At 48.0% G+C, this 15,519-nt stretch overlaps 2 protein-coding genes across 2 annotated transcripts; one reads left to right on the top strand and one right to left on the bottom strand.

Annotated features, from left to right (window-relative positions):
• Window positions 1-1,761: 1,761 nt before the first annotated feature.
• On the top strand, window positions 1,762-8,660 carry SERPINF1 (serpin family F member 1). Its single transcript, XM_021550914.3, has 8 exons — window positions 1,762-1,865; window positions 4,248-4,333; window positions 4,696-4,894; window positions 4,972-5,127; window positions 5,940-6,143; window positions 6,913-7,055; window positions 7,661-7,871; window positions 8,242-8,660. The coding sequence occupies exons 2-8, from the start codon at window positions 4,256-4,258 to the stop codon at window positions 8,499-8,501; spliced, it is 1,251 nt and encodes a 416-aa protein (XP_021406589.2). The 5' UTR covers window positions 1,762-1,865; window positions 4,248-4,255; the 3' UTR covers window positions 8,502-8,660.
• Window positions 8,661-9,126: 466 nt separating this feature from the next.
• On the bottom strand, window positions 9,127-15,512 carry SMYD4 (SET and MYND domain containing 4). The gene is made up of 10 exons (XM_021550913.2): window positions 15,205-15,512; window positions 14,438-14,588; window positions 14,138-14,227; window positions 12,697-13,840; window positions 11,744-11,926; window positions 11,329-11,495; window positions 10,915-11,050; window positions 10,511-10,627; window positions 10,079-10,202; window positions 9,127-9,447 (listed from the first exon to the last, which is right to left on the bottom strand). The coding sequence occupies exons 1-10, from the start codon at window positions 15,333-15,335 to the stop codon at window positions 9,297-9,299; spliced, it is 2,394 nt and encodes a 797-aa protein (XP_021406588.2). The 5' UTR covers window positions 15,336-15,512; the 3' UTR covers window positions 9,127-9,296.
• Between the last annotated feature and the right edge of the window lie 7 nt (window positions 15,513-15,519).

A 15,519-nucleotide genomic window follows, 5' to 3' on the forward strand; every position in this document is an offset into this window, starting at 1 on the left:
CATGACTAGCACAGGGTGTCTGCTCTATCCATCTGCACCACTGGCTCAGAATATCAAATAAGTCCCAGCTTCTTTCATATTAGATGTATTTTTTCCTTCCCTAGAGCAAATTCATATCACCACTACTTCCATAGTAGAGGTGAACCTTGTCAGAGAGCATGCTGAGACCAAACCAGAACAACAGCAAAATGTTTGTATTGATTTAATAAAACTGATTTTGTTAGATGAGTTTAATGCACCATTTCAGGGATAACCTTAACCTACAGGAATAAAGCTGGCTTTGGTCTGTAATAACATTCTGTGAAGCTACCACTCTGATTTAAATGGTTTTAAAACCAAACCTGTATTTAAACAGGTGGATTTTCTTTTGATGATAGAGACAAGACATAAAAACTTCTCAAGTGGTCCTTCCATAAAGGGCATTTTAATGCCACAAACAAGGTATCACAAAGAGATGAAAACCACCAGAAAACATCTCCACAGCCAACATCCCCATTCCTGAGCTGAGAATGGAAGAAGAACAAGTACAATCTTTTCTCTGCAGATGATTTTGCACAGAACAAGCTGAGAAGCAGCTGAAAGCAGAGCTGCTACCCCTCTTGTTAGGAGGGGTGGCCTTTGAAGCACTGACTAATCACAGGACACACCTGATCTGCTCTCCTGGCTTGCAAAACCAGCAGCTAATGCATCTCTGAGCCCATCCTTTCCCCTTTGCTGAGGGACTGGATGAGCTCAGTGCTCACCTGGGAGGAGCTCCTCGGTACCTGCTGGCAGTGAGCCCAAAGAGGTGTCCCAGACTGGGGGCCCTGATATCACTGTAGTGTTTGCAAACAGAAAAACAGCTGGATCTGGTTAGCTACATGTCCACTTAGCCCAGTATCCTGGATCTGGTTAGCTACATGTCCAGTTAGCCCAGTATCTTGCTCCTTCCAGTAACCATGGCTGAAAAAAAACAAAAAGAATGGCAAGGGTCAAGGAAAACCTGCTGTTCTCTAGCTGTAGCCTTCAGGGGACTTTTCTTCCACTAATAAGGGTTGGGTTGGGTTTTTTACCTCAAATCTATATTTATCTTTCATCTTCTGCAATATCTATTTATAATGAGTTTTACAAATTAATACTTGTTTAAAAATACTCTCCCTTGATTTAAGTGTGCACGGGTGGGTGCTCCCCTTGAGCCCTCTGTGGAAAATAATAATGGAACTCCTCTGTCCCTTTCGTCTCTTTCCTTTCTCCATATCATTTATCATTCTGAAAGCTTCTACAAGATTCTCTTAATTCATCTTCTTTTTTAACAAGTCCTTGGCTTTCCAGCCTCTCTTTTCAGCCAAAAACTTTAAGCCAGTTAATGATTTCTTGTTAACTAGTAACTATCACTGGACACAAGCAGTTCCCAGCATCTTAACTGCCTCAAACAACAGAATCCAGTTTCCACAGTCTCTCCATTAAATCTTGGACATAAATCTATAAATCCATTAAACACTACTGCATTAACCATACCTCTGAGACAGAAGGAATTCCCTGACGTGACCTGTGGCAGAACTGCAGGGATAAAAGATTTGCTCAAACAGGGCAGGGAGTGTTTGCTTTTCCTACCTGTGCTTTACCCACCAGGCTGCCCTTAGCACGGGGATTTGTTTTGGGGCGAAAAAAGTGTTGAAAAATCAGTGCAATTCAGGGCGAGGGTGGCAGGGGCAGAAAATGGGAGCAGAGCACTTTAAGAGAGCCCTGGGAAGCTGTAACCTGAAGCCTGCCGAAGGCTGGGCTGGGGGAAGCAGCAAAAAGCAGATGTGGCTGCACCAAACCCACACTGTCCTCGACTCGCACCCGCTGGGAGCCCTGACAGAAGCGGCCGAGAGGAGCCCCAGGTAAGGGACAGCTCAGGGACAGCTCAGGGACAGCTCAGCTGTGCCACTGCCGGCGGCCAGGGGAGCACAGGGCAGAGGCTGAGGCTGGGCAGCTCTCCGAGGACCTGGGAAACGGGAAGAATAGTTCTTCTGCAGGTGGGATTCCCACCAAGAGACCTCACCAAGGATGGGGAGCCACCAGCATCAGCTTTGCCCCCGGGGCTGAGCTGTGCTTGGGAACTGGGGTGGGTTTTCTGCCTTTCAAGCATCTGCCTTGCAGTTGGGAACATGTTCTTTGTCTGTGATGGTGTGACAGTGAAATCCTCTGGAGCTGGTGGCTGCAGGATGCTCCAGGAGCTGTGGAACAAGCAGAGCGAGCAGTCTGAACTCATGGGTCCTGTTTCACAGCACCTCTAAAGTCAGAACTGTTTATAAATGATGTGAGAGACTTGTCCCACTGTAGGTGGAAAGTAAAATATTTCCTTTGCACCTGCAGGCCTTCACAAATCGACCACTCCCAGACACAAAGTTCCTTCTCAGCTCATTTCTCAAGGTTTTTTTCCTGTACCTTTTGACTGTAACATCACTCGCTGTTGCTCCTTCTCTTCTCCTTCCACAGATTTTAATATCATGCCTGAAAGCATCCCACCTCCGATCCAACCAAATTCTTTTCTCTGCATTTCTGGCTGTGTGCTAAGAGAAATACAAATAGAATCCAGATGTTCAGGCCAATTCAAACGCAAAAGGCTTTGTCTTTTTAAAATGGAAATTGCTTTTTGGCGAAGTCTGAGAAATATGAAGCTGGTGACAGTACTGGCAAAAACAATACAATCTGCAAAACCAATCTCTGCTTCCATGCTCCCAGGAGCTCAGTGTAGCTGGAAGCAGAGGCTGTGCTGAGATTATTTTCTTTTTCTTCAGAGAAAAGGTTATGCTCCATGGAAAAGCTTCATCTCTAAGCTTGACTGGGCCAAACCTCTTCCTCTCAGCATGCAGGAGTGCAGCTTGGCACAGGCATCCTCACAGAGCCCTTGCTTAGCCTGCTTGACTTCGACTCATGCAGGTCTTCTGGCATCTCTCTTCCAGCATGGTGCCTGTGCACTGTAAATCTCTGGAATGATAGGAGCAATCCCAGCATCATACCCACTATCACACCACCAGATACACCAGACAGTAAATCCTCTTGATCCACATCTTCTGCACCAGAAACCTCACCCATTCTGCAGTTGGGATGGCAGCAGGTTGCAGGATGCAAGTGCAGGGGGGAAAGAGGGTACCACTTGTGTTAGACTGGCTGAACACAGATGAGAGCTTAAAACCTCCCCTGTGATGCTTTTTTGTCCAAGGGAGAGCTGCCTCCAGGAGAAAAGGCAGGGAAGGGAAACAGCAAACTGCCTCTCACTCTGCCTGAATGGGGTCTTGAGCTGGGGCTGTTGTCACCATATGTATTTCTAGCAGCAGGCATGTTTTCTTTGTAGCTGAATTTAATCTGAAACACATGTTCTTCCTCTGATTTCTCTAGTTGCCTGGATGACAGGGGTTAGTTAAACACAACCCTCTTCCTTTAATTTCTGGGAATCTATCTAAACATTGCTTCAGACCAGCCTCAGTGGCGTCTGTCCTTGGGGGCAGGACACTTCAGTAGCTCTGTTTACCCACAGCAAAGCCCTGGGTTACTCAGTGCCCTTCTGGACAGACAGATCTGTCTGGAAGGGCCACTCATCCCAGGACTGGAGTGATGAGAAGTGGATTCCACAGAAGGAACAGCTCTGGGGAGTTTGGTAGTTTTCTCCCACCTCCATTAAAAATGTTGAATAAGCCAAGCTCTGCCTTTCACTTCTCCAGGCTTCCTTATTGTCAAGAAACCTCTTCTATTTTACTTCATCAGATTGCAAATAAGAAGCAAGGAATGGACACAGGTACATGTAGACACAAGAAACAGCAAACTACTGCCTGAGGCAGGTGATTTGTATATCAAAACAGTAACCAGTCAGTGCTGCCTTCTGCCCCATTCAGCAGTATGGATTTGGTACTTTTTATAAATGAAGTCTTGAATTTTTCTGAAGCCTAAGACTCAGAAGTAATGATTTGGTGTTTTCTGGACCTTGGCACTCAATAACTGCCAGCATCGGTGTGGTTTGGGCCACACACATCTGCTTTTGTGCTCAGGCACACCCACACCATGTGCTTGCCCAATTTTAAAGTCACTGGGGCCAGTCTGGCTGAATGTTTTCAACTAGAGAAGGAAACCTGGCACACATCAGGTGTGTGTTTCACAACTGGAAGGACAAGCAGCAGCATCTGTCACTACAGCTCCTGTCACAGCCAGGTACACGGAATAGTTGTGTAGAGATGTGTTTATCTGATTGCTCAAATTCTCTCTGTCATATTCTTACTCTGTAGGTCCAGGCATGCAGGTTCCAGTGGTTCTCCTTTTCCTGGGTCTCTTAACTGTCCCAAGCAGAACCCAGAACTCAGCTACTGAGCAGGTGAGTGGTAGACAATATGCAGAGAGCAAGAGGAAGAGGTGCAGAGCAGGTAATTCAATTTTAGAGATTCTTACCAAAGGATTAAGCACTACCCTCCTAAATTACTGGGATTTTATTTAGCAACATAATGAGACTAACTCCTGCTTTACCTGGATAAAACCACAGTAGTTACATCAGGGGATGACCAGGAGGCAGAATTTCAAACTCAGTACTGCCTTTGGCATTAAAGTAACTGTTCCTACTCTCTCTGCAAGATTAAGTCAATATTTCTGTAGGTCATAGAAAAACACCTGTAGTTGTTTGCCTATGAAGTGTTTACCACACCTGCAAGTCTAACCAAAAGCACTCCTTGGACCTGCCAGAACTCTGCCACAGCTGATGGAGCCAATGCTGGTGAGGAAGAGGAAGATCCATTCTACAAGAGCCCTGTGAACAAGCTGGCAGCTGCAGTCTCCAACTTTGGCTACGACCTGTACCGCCAGCAGTCCAGCCGGACAGCCACGGCCAACGTGCTGCTGTCTCCCTTCAGCCTGGCCACTGCACTTTCTGGTCTCTCACTTGGTGAGTTCTTTGCCCCATTTCCACACTCACCCTCAGGTTTGGCAGCCCTCCCCTCATGTTTTCCTGCTCGTTGGCAGGGGCTGGAGAACGAACTGAGGATGTGATTTCTCGCGCCCTCTTCTATGATCTGCTCAACAAGGCCGAGGTCCACGACACCTACAAGGAGCTCCTGAGCAGTGTGACTGGGCCAGAGAAGAGCATGAAAAGTGCCTCCCGGATCATCTTGGAGAAAAGTAAAAGTCCTTCTTCCCCTCTATAAAATTTTACCTAAAAACCTGTCAGTAGTAGTTATTTTGGTGTGAATATATATATAAAAACACATTGAGTAGCACAGCACTAACAGGTCTGGCATCCTGCTGAGCCAGGATGCAGACAGGGCATGGAATGCTCTTGCTGCTCCAGAAAAAGGCTGGAAAGTTTGTGTGCACTTAAATAAAAGACCAGACATGCACACAAAGACATTGGTGACAGAACAGTTAACTCACAGAAGACCTAAAAGAAACTTGTTGATAATTTTACCTTCACTCCAGGCTGTCTGGCAGGTGTTGCTGGCTTCCAGGAACCACAGATCACATTTTCTATTTGTGATAACACTCAGCCATATTCCTTTGTTTAATTCCTTGCAGAGCTATTTGAAATGTCTTCTTCTGGCATGCAATAAACAGCTGCTGAGAATGCTAAGAGCTATCTTTTGGAACCTGCTGGTTCCAAGAATCCAATAGGTTGAGTAAGCTGTACTCAGAAAGCAGACTGGGAAAAGAAGAAAGGCTGATGTAGGAATGGCTGTGTCCAAGCCTTCAGTTCTTATCTCCTTTTTTCAGTTTTCAGAACAAAGTTATCCCATACTTCTGCATGGGTGGCTGTAGGATTTGGATCACTTTCCTTAATGTGCTTTCAGATATTCCTCTTCAAAGCAGTTTTCTGGAGACAAACAGGCACAGATATTTTCTAAGAGACCTGCTGCTGGGCTTTGGATTGCCACCTGCTGCCTTGAGATTGTTTGGATAAGGGAGCTAGCTGCAGTATCCATGTTTTTATTCCCCAGGACTCAGGGCAAGGCCTGGATTTCACAGCCAGCTCGAGAAGTCCTACAAGATGCGACCAAGGGCACTGAGTGGCAACACCCAGCTGGACCTCCAAGAAATCAACACCTGGGTCCGACAGCAGACAAAGGGAAGGATCATGAGGTTCATGAAGGACATGCCCACAGATGTCAGCATTCTCCTTGCTGGGGCTGCTTTCTTCAAGGGTAAGAATGTTGGGTGCTTGGACACAGAAAAAATACCCATTAAGCACGTTAGAGATGTGAAGGGATGCTCGTCCAATAAAGCAAACAGGCTGTCAAACAGAGAGTGTGAGAAGAAAGTGTCTGAGAATGTTTAGTAAGGAAGGAAAAGAAAGTACACTACCTGAATAAAAATAGTCCTGAGGGAGGAATTATTACTCTTGGGAAGCTGAATCTTGACCTGTTTGCAGTAAGAATCTGAGAGGGAAGTTTAAGTTCACAAAACTTCATTCAGAGACAGGATATTACCATTTAGGGAAGGGACAGCTTAGAGTGTTCTGAGCCTTCTTACCACTGTAGAAGGAACAATTTGATACCAGAGAGCTTTTCTTAAACATGCTGTAAGCCAGTGTCCTGGAGAATTATTGCTTAGAGACAAGGAGCAAAATAAAGGGTGGGGAGAGCAGCACTTTTTATCCATTAACACAATTGTTACCCTTTAAAATAGTTTTGTAATTATGTCAGTAGACATCAGCTTCCCAATGGCTACTCCACCCATGCACTGGCTTGATTATTTATTTGCCATTTAGCCAATTCTCAGATGAAAAGGAGGGGCCAAGGATGGCAGTAAATCAGTAGCTCCAATCAGTCTATTTCTATTCCTGTTATGCCTCAACTCCTTAATGCACAAATACTGTATATTAAAGAACAAGATTATTCAGCCACAGGCATAAGCCTGGTTTCATATGCTATTATTCCATAAAAATCCTCCATTTTCTCTCTTATAAACCAGGGACATGGAAAACCAAGTTTGACACCAAGAGGACTGCCCTGCAGGACTTCCACCTGGATGAGGACAGGACTGTGAAGGTGTCCATGATGTCAGACCCCAAAGCCATCCTGAGATATGGTTTTGACTCAGAACTCAACTGCAAGGTCAGACAACAAATATTGCCTAAGATCTCCTAAACCTATTGAGGAGCAGGTTCAGCTACACCTACCTGTTAACCCATTTCAGCCTTGCTACTTCTATCAGCTACTTTTGCAATCCCTATTTTGAAAGGCAGTGTTGACTCTTAGGATATTCTGCTTCTATCCAGGCTATGTCACAAGCAATCCAAAATTTAAATTATGCCCAGGTCCTACCAGCCTGTGTTGTTTGACTTAAAGTTGGGCAAGAAGGGCAGGGCACAGCTCTCAAAAGTTTTCCATCTCTATCTCTTTCAACCAATCTTTCCCTGGAGCATGAGTTCAAAGGTGTTCAAGTGAGAATTCCCCAAAGCAATGCTGCAGGATTCAGCAGGTGAGAGAGCACTTCCATAGCAGGAAGAGTGCATCAAGGATGGATGAAAGCCTGGGGGAAAAGCCAGAAGTGTCAGGAAGCATCATGTCACATAAAAGCATAGAGGGAAAAAGATCAAATGTTCACTGCAAAGGTTGAGATTCCAGCCTGAGAATCAGGCCTCTGCCTGGTACAAGATTGGTAAAATTGTTTATTATTGATGTGACCCTTTCTTATCTCTCTTATTTCTGTCTTGCAGATTGCCCAGCTGCCCCTGACAGAGGGAATCAGTGCCATGTTCTTCCTGCCTACAAAGGTGACCCAGAACATGACTCTGATTGAGGAAAGCCTCACTTCTGAGTTTGTCCACGATGTGGACAAGGAGCTGAAGACAGTCCACGCTGTGCTGAGCCTGCCCAAACTAAAGCTCAACCATGAAGAGGCACTTGGCAGCACACTAAAGGAGACAAGTATGTGCATCACACCCCCTTTGCAGGCTGCCAGGGCTCAAAGCAGGGGTCAAGTTGCTTCCTGCTCTCAGATTATGAAGCTGGTGGGTTGTTAATTATGGTTGTGGAGATTTCACCAGCAACCAAATCACCTTTGTGACCTTCATCCAGGACTTCTCAGCTTTTTATCACATCCATCCACCAAGCTCATGCAGTGCTGCCGAGAATGTGGGTGAAGCTCAGTACAAGCAGATGGAAGCTGCTCCTCCCTGTTCCCCCAAAAAACTCTGCCCAAGCAGCTCCCTGCCCTCGTGGATCACACATAAGCAGTGCTGCTCCCCCTTCTGCAATCCTTGCCTCCAGCTAATGGAACTTTCTCTCTTTCCTCCAGGGCTCCAATCACTTTTCACATCACCTGATTTCTCCAAGATTTCTGCCAAACCCCTGAGACTATCTCATGTGCAACACAAGGCAATGCTGGAGCTTGGTGAGGATGGGGAAAGATCCACACCAAACGCTGGGGCCAATGCTGCTCGTCTGACCTTCCCCATAGAATACCACGTGGACAGACCTTTCCTTCTTGTACTGAGGGATGATACCACTGGGACCCTCCTCTTCATTGGCAAGATCCTGGATCCCAGGGGTGTTTAGATCCCTTCACAATAATCTGTAATGGTAGGGCCCAAATGGAAAGGGTGATATTGGGAGGGATATTGGCTCCCTGCTCTGCTGCACAAAGACACAACTTGCAAATCTTACGCCTTCATGCTGCAATAAAAGAGCTTTTGCTATTAATCTCAGCAAGCCCAAGTATTCTCCCTTGAAAAGTTGTCTGCCTACACTCCCAATTTCCTCAGAGGAAGAATGCAGTTCTGTGTCCTGAAAGCACACATTATTTGGTGTATGCTGCACTGTTCCCCATCCTGTTTTCCAACCTGACACGAGCTGTTGATTCTGAGTCCCTCACACTGACAGACCTGAGCTGTAGCCCTCCAAGTTCTGCAGTGCCCCCTTTTATAGACTGTAAGTTTGCACTTCCCAGGCTGTTGCCTCACCCCTTCCAACCATTTCCATTTGACACTGGCAAGAAGCAAAGTGCCTCAGAGGATTAAAAATAGAAGGCAACGTGCTCTGGATGACTGTATGTTCATAATGCTCAGGGCACCACACAGGGGAGAGTCACACCTCACACAAAAGCAACTCAAACATTTGCTTCCAACCCACACACAGAACTTATACAACACCCTCTGTTCCCACCATACCACACACACACCTCTCACGTTAGAATTGGTCATTTTATTTACAACAGGCTCACTAAAGAGCATTTCAAGACTTCATTCAAGTTGCTGTTACACATGATTTTCCAGCTTGTACTACATGACTACCTTACCACATGACACTTAGCTTTGATGAAAGATCACATTGCAGCTTCCTTTGACAGGGAAATTAAGTCCTCTGAAGGATGTTTATGGGAAGCTCTGACAGGCAGGCCTTCATCTCTTGTAGTTCCTGGATCTGAGCATTCTGAGGACCAAAGTGCACTGACAAAATCCCCTCTGCTCTTTGAATCGTGCTCAGAGCTTCAGAAACTGCAAATCTGAAACAGGAAGATAATGAGAACAGAGCATGCAAAATACTTAATTCAGCTTCTTGACTTACACAACCTTTAAGTCCTCCTTAACAAAAAACTAAACCTGTTCATGGCTATAGATCCCACCCTCCCTTGCCTTCCAGAAGCAGGAAAACTGTGTCTGCTTCAGCTGCAAAGGGAGGATGAGGGGGATGGAAAGGTAAGGAGATGGACAAAACCTGAAAATATGATCTTTGAATATACAGGAACCCAATACTTCTTCACTGCAGCTCTTGCTAAAATTAATTTGGTTACAGGGAGTCGTTGTGAGGAGATTTTCAGAAGCAGTCAGGGGATTTCCTTGCCAATAAAGCAAGAGGATTTAATTCCCTCTTTTGAGAAGATGTCACTAACATTATACAACTGAGATACAAACACTAGGGGTGATGATTTGACAGAATAAAACAATTGGACAGGGAATAAACTGAGCCGGGGAGGAGAAAAAGATAGACAGGCACAAAGGAGAGAAACAGATTCCTAAGAGAGTACCTGTGCTAGACTGCCCTGTGTCCTGTGAGACACCCTCAAGGTGCCTTGATATTGTCTCAGACACACAGGAGTGGTGCAGGGCAGGGACAGAGGATGGAACCAAGCTCACCCATTGAAGAGGATTTGTGCCAGCTTGAAAAGTTCATGGCCTGTTTCTACGCTTGATGGCCCATGGTGCATTTCCACAATCTCAATACTCTTCTTCAGGTGTCTGGCTGCTTCCTGCCACTTCCCTGATGGAAAAACAAGCAAAACAGAACAATGAGAAATTAATAAATACTTCCTAGAGTTACTGCCACCCAAAGAATCTGACAGAATTAATCAAAACGTGGTGAACTCTGTCCACAGAATCAGGACAGGGAATCTAAAAGAACATGAGAGCACAGTACTGTTCACAGGCTGCTGGGAACACAGGTTTGGTCTTTCTGAGAGCCCTGCTAACAAAACTAGGGAAAAAATGAGAGGGCCAGTCAAAGAAAAAGCTAGTTATGTTAAATTCAAAGCTCAGGAAACATGGGATAGTGAGAGGACAGTGCCATACCAAGAGTAGCATACACCTGTGCCAGATGATCCTCCATCTCTCCCATCAGTAAATGCTCTGGAGACAAGAAGGTTCCAGCATCCATCTGACACTTCAGGAGCATTTTGATAGCCTGATCTATAAGAGAAAGTTATAAAATTCACCCTTCCACTATCCATGAAATAAACAAGGCCTGGGAATGCCCAACTCCACTGTTACCCTGATTTCTTTTTATTTAATTACTTTACTATGGAACAATATGTGACTTAGATTAACACCCAGATCAGGGGGTATAAAAAATCTAAAGCTGAAGTCCCCATGGACACCAGGCCACATGTCACAGCACCCCGATGGTATGAGCAACAGTGCCATCTCATGGTTCCTGTCCCAACCTCCTGACCTCAGGGCACAAAGCTGAGCCTTACCAGCCTTTCCGACTCTCAGCATGCCTAAACCTTTCTTGATTTGTTGCTGGAGGTCCTGTAAACGGCCAGACAAGTGATCTCTGCTGGCTGAGGTTGCACAAGCTTCATTTGAACAGCAAAGAGTGTCTTCTTCCCCCTGTGGAAATCACTTTTGTGATCATTCCTGCTCACATTCACCTCAAAGTTCACTCTCCATCTGCATTAGCTCTGGGTTATAGAGATGCTAAATTGTTCCTCACTTGTATTCATTAAACAAAGTGATTTTTTAAATAAATTGTTATCAGCTTATTTGATTTTATAAGAAACAGTGAGATACTGTCTTGACTCAATAGGGGCTTTTGGCTTCTGAGCAGGGATCAAAGTGAGGTCTTCACACCCCAATTAAGTTGCACAATCATAACTATGGAGAATTACCTGCATTTGGGCCTGGCATTTGGGACAGCAGAATGAATTTCTGATGGACACCACACTCTTGACACCAGACTCTAACTCCTCGAGGCACGCCGGGCAGCGACAATTGAAGAAATACTGGTTGAGAAGCTGCTGCCTCTCAGCAACCCTCATCCTACACCAGTGAGGCCCTGCAAAAGATATCTCTCACAAGTACAGTTCTTAATATCAGAATAAGTGGATTTTTGTTACAATTGAGACTAGGTATATTTTGAGGAGGACACAACTGGAGACTGAAAGTCTAACAGAGGGCTTAAGGGACAAAGACTCTGACATTAGATGAGAATTATATGAGAATTATGACATAAATAACCATCAGCTTGATAAGGGGAGGTGAATGACATCTGTGCCTTGAGACAAATGCAGAACTGGGGCTTACCATAGCAATGCAAAACCTCTTGGCCACTTGAGATTGGCTGTGATGCCCTGACAGTGGCAGCTGTCCCACTGAATGACACGCTGGTATTGGGGCAGCACGAGTGGTTCAGGAGGCTGAGGACAGGGAAGAAGGCTGTTGCCAGCCTCACAGGCTTCTTATCTACAACATCCCCATCTCCAGGCCCTGAAGACAGAGGAAAACCAAGCAGGTTGAGATTGAATACTCCCAAACCCACACAATTTCTGCAATGAGCCCCGTGACCGATCGCAGGCAGCAGCAGAAAGGTTCCTCGTATATTGCTGCAATAAATAATAGCTAAACACGTCTTGCATGTGCACCAAGGAACAGGCCAGCATGGGACAGGCCATTAAATTGTAAACAAATCATTTCCATCTGCAATGGGAGCTTTTTACAGCTGAGAATTTAATCTCTTCACACAAGAACATGGGCAAGGAGAGGACAAGATGGGCAAGGAGTCCTGGGCTCCTCAGGACAGGAAAGAGGAGCTACTGAGAGGGTCCAGTGGAGGCCACAGAGATGATGAGGGGTCTGGAGCATCTCTCTTATGAGGAGAGACTGAGGGAGCTGGGCTTGGCTAGTCTGGAGAAGACTGAGAAGGGTTCTCATCAATACATAAACAAATACAGGTGTCAGAGAATAGTGATGGACTCTTTTCTGTGGTGCCAGGATGAGGAGAACCAGCCACAGATTAAACAAGAAGCTCCACCTCAACATGAGGAAAAACATCTTTCCACTGAGGGTGGCAGAGCACTGGAACAGGCTGCCCAGGGAGGTCTGGAGACATTCCAAACCCACCTGGACCCACTCCTGTGTCACCTGCTCCAGGTGACCCTGCCTGGGCAGGGGATTTGGACTGAATCATCTTCAGAGGCTCCTTCCAACCCCAACCATTCTGTGACAACACAGTAGGGCTTCAATTTTTTTTATCTTACCCAACTCCTGCATTACAGTGATTGCTTGTGCATTACACTGCAGCTGCAACACGTGCCTCAGCATTGCTTCTGCCACAGTCTTCAGCTCTGGGGACAATTCACCTGAGGTGTTCTCACATGCCTTTAGTTTGGACCACTGCTGAGGCGATTCCTGACACAGCACAGCAGCCTCCAGGCCAGCTGCTTGCAGCTGTTTGCATATAGCTACCACACTGAGCAAGCAGAGGAACTTGTGCTCAGGGCTGTGCTGCTCAGTGTGGGGTAAAAGGTGGAACAGAGCTTGGTAAGAGCTCTGGTACTGACCACTGCTGTCACAACCAGGGACACCTCTGCTACCAGCTCCTGCATCTGCTGCCTCACCGAGAGGCTTGCAGCTTGCCTCAGGGCACTGCAGGCTCTTGTCCCCATGGTGGGACCATGCCACCAGCCTGCTAACCTCTGCAAATCCTGCCAGCAGGACAGTCCTCAAGGCCACGTGGCAGAAGACTCCCAGCGTGAGGAGCAGCGCTCCCAGGGAACACTCTGTCCTGTGGTACTGCTGCCATGCCACGTCTGCACAGTCCTGGCTGCAGTACTTGGCATAACTGCAGCCCTGGCAAGGCACCGAGGCCAGGAGCTGCCTCAGGCAGCGGTGGCAGTAAAGATCCGCGTTGGTGGCTCGAGTGTCCCACGCTGTGTCACCATCCTGCAGAGGAAGGCTCTCCCCAGGGCACAGCACGCTCACAAAGGCCTCCTCTTTCACCAGGCTCTGTCCTGGCACGATGTCCTGGGAGGCCAGCAAGTGACGTCCTCTCTCTGCATCAAAACCCAAGCTCAGGGATGAAGATGCACCTGAAATCCTGTTGTTCTCTTCCCAGATTTCTGGCTCCCCTTGAATGCCACCATGTGCTTCTTGTGCAGGCTCTGGACACCTCTCTTTCTCACCTAATTTAACCTTCAGCTGACTTAACTTTTTTAGCCGTGCCAGGTTTGTAGTCATGACACCATCCAGAGCAAATTTACTCTCCAGCACTCTGAGGCTCTCCTGTGCATCCTGTAACCTCCCCAGGCGCAGCAGACACTCAGCTTTCCGCAGCAGGACCTTGGGCAGCAGCCTGTCTGGATAGCCATGGCTTTCAGCCCTGGCAATATCTTCCAAACAAACCTAGGAACAAAGATAAGGCCTTTTCAGTGGGCTTGAAAACCAGCTTGTGCTCTTTCATTCCACCTAAGTCTCATGGAAGAATTCTGTGTGCTAATCAGCAAGTTCCACGTGCATAACCAACCTGCTGCCCAAATAAAGCATCCTGAAGTAGGGAAGTTGAGCTATGGATGCTTTAAGCACAGCATGGGAAGCACAGCATGGGAAGCACATCTGATCTACTGTTTCTTGTTCTAATAATCCAATCCTTCAGGGGCATCCAGGACATTGCAGGGTGGGTGCTGCCCTGGCCCCACTTACCTCAAAGTGTCCCAGGTGGAGGAGGGCGGCCGAGCGGTTGGCAAAGCACACGGACAACTCGGGGCTCCCGGGGAGCTCGTGGGATGCTGCCTGCAGAGACCAGAGAACTGCTGCTGCCTCGGGGGATCCCTCACAGGACCCTCTCAGCAGGGCATGCAGGATCCCCTTTTTGGGGATCCCCTCACCGGAGCTGCTCCTTGCCCCTCACCCTTCAACCATGAGGGGCTGCAGGAGCCTCTCTTGGGGATCCCCTCAGGGATGTGAAGGTGTTGTGGGTAGGACCCCCTCTGCCACACCTACCTTGGAGTAGAGCCTCAGGGCAGCCTGGTAGTGGCCCTGCTTGAATTCCTGGTTGCCCTGCTCCCGGTACCGGCTCGCAGCCTCTGGCTTCTTGTCCGTGGCTGCCCGGTGGCACAGCTGCACCAGGGCTGCCTCCTCCTCCTCCTTGGTCCTGTGGGACACGGGGGCAGCACGGAAGGATCAGTTTGGAGTTTCTGGTCCAGCCTCCCTGCTCAAGCAGGATGATCCTTGTGGCACTGTGTCCAGAGGGTTCTGGAGTATCTCCAGCGAGGGAGACTCCACACTCCGTCTGTGCCACGGCGGGGTCACTGCACAGGGAAGAAGCTCTTCCTCGTATCCTCAGAATCACACGATTAGGTTGGAAAAGACCTCTCAGGCGGTGACGATGCCAGGTTTGTCAGCACTGAATTCCATGTCCCATCTTTCCTTAAACACCTCCAGGGACAGCGACTTCACCTCCCTGGGCAGCCCATTCCAGCGTCTAACCACTCTCCCTGCGAAAAAATTCCTACTCGTGTCCAACCTAAACCTCTCAGGTGAATTTAACCCTTTATCTTCTTGTCCTATCGCCAGCAACCCGGGAGACAAGGCCGACCTCCAACCTGCTGCCAGGTAGAAAGGTGGAATTTTATCCAGATGGAATTTCCTGCCATTGCAGCGAGCGGAGCCTCCTCCATCCTTCGACACCCCCCTTTATTATTTATACGCATTACGAGATGCTCCATTCCCCGCTCCCCTCGCTGCCCATCCCCGGACCCGCGGCTCACCGGAGCAGATCGCAACCCAACCGCACCGCGTCGTGAAGCGAAGCCGCCGCCAGCCGCTCCCTCAGCGCCGAGTCCAGCGCGGCCCAGAGCCGGGCGGTGCGGCCGCGCCACTCCGCCACCGGCAGCGCCATCACTGCCACCACAGCCACCGCGCCACCGGCAGCGGCATCGCCACCACTGCCACCACTGCCGTCACTGCCATCACTGCCGTCACTGCCATCACTGCCACTGCGCCACAGGCGGCAGCGCCACCGCCGCCATGGCGGCGCCCAGCGGCATCCCCACACGGCTCACAGCGGTACTTCCGCCATACGG

The sequence above is a fragment of the Lonchura striata genome, chromosome 20 (genome assembly GCF_046129695.1).
Source record: "Lonchura striata isolate bLonStr1 chromosome 20, bLonStr1.mat, whole genome shotgun sequence".
Classification (NCBI taxonomy): domain Eukaryota; kingdom Metazoa; phylum Chordata; class Aves; order Passeriformes; family Estrildidae; genus Lonchura; species Lonchura striata.

Bases quoted from the DNA above. Each gene is read 5' to 3' on its own strand.
- SERPINF1 (XM_021550914.3), top strand. From the start codon at position 4,256: ATGCAGGTTCCAGTGGTTCTCCTTTTCCTGGGTCTCTTAACTGTCCCA. The intron at 6,144-6,912 runs GTAAGAATGTTG...CTTATAAACCAG, and splicing joins TGGGGCTGCTTTCTTCAAGG to GGACATGGAAAACCAAGTTT. The intron at 7,056-7,660 runs GTCAGACAACAA...TCTGTCTTGCAG, and splicing joins ACTCAGAACTCAACTGCAAG to ATTGCCCAGCTGCCCCTGAC.
- SMYD4 (XM_021550913.2), bottom strand. From the start codon at position 15,335: ATGGCGCTGCCGGTGGCGGAGTGGCGCGGCCGCACCGCCCGGCTCTGG. The intron at 14,589-15,204 runs GTGAGCCGCGGG...CGTGTCCCACAG, and splicing joins TTGGGTTGCGATCTGCTCCG to GACCAAGGAGGAGGAGGAGG. The intron at 10,628-10,914 runs GTAAGGCTCAGC...TTTCTCTTATAG, and splicing joins GCTGAGAGTCGGAAAGGCTG to ATCAGGCTATCAAAATGCTC.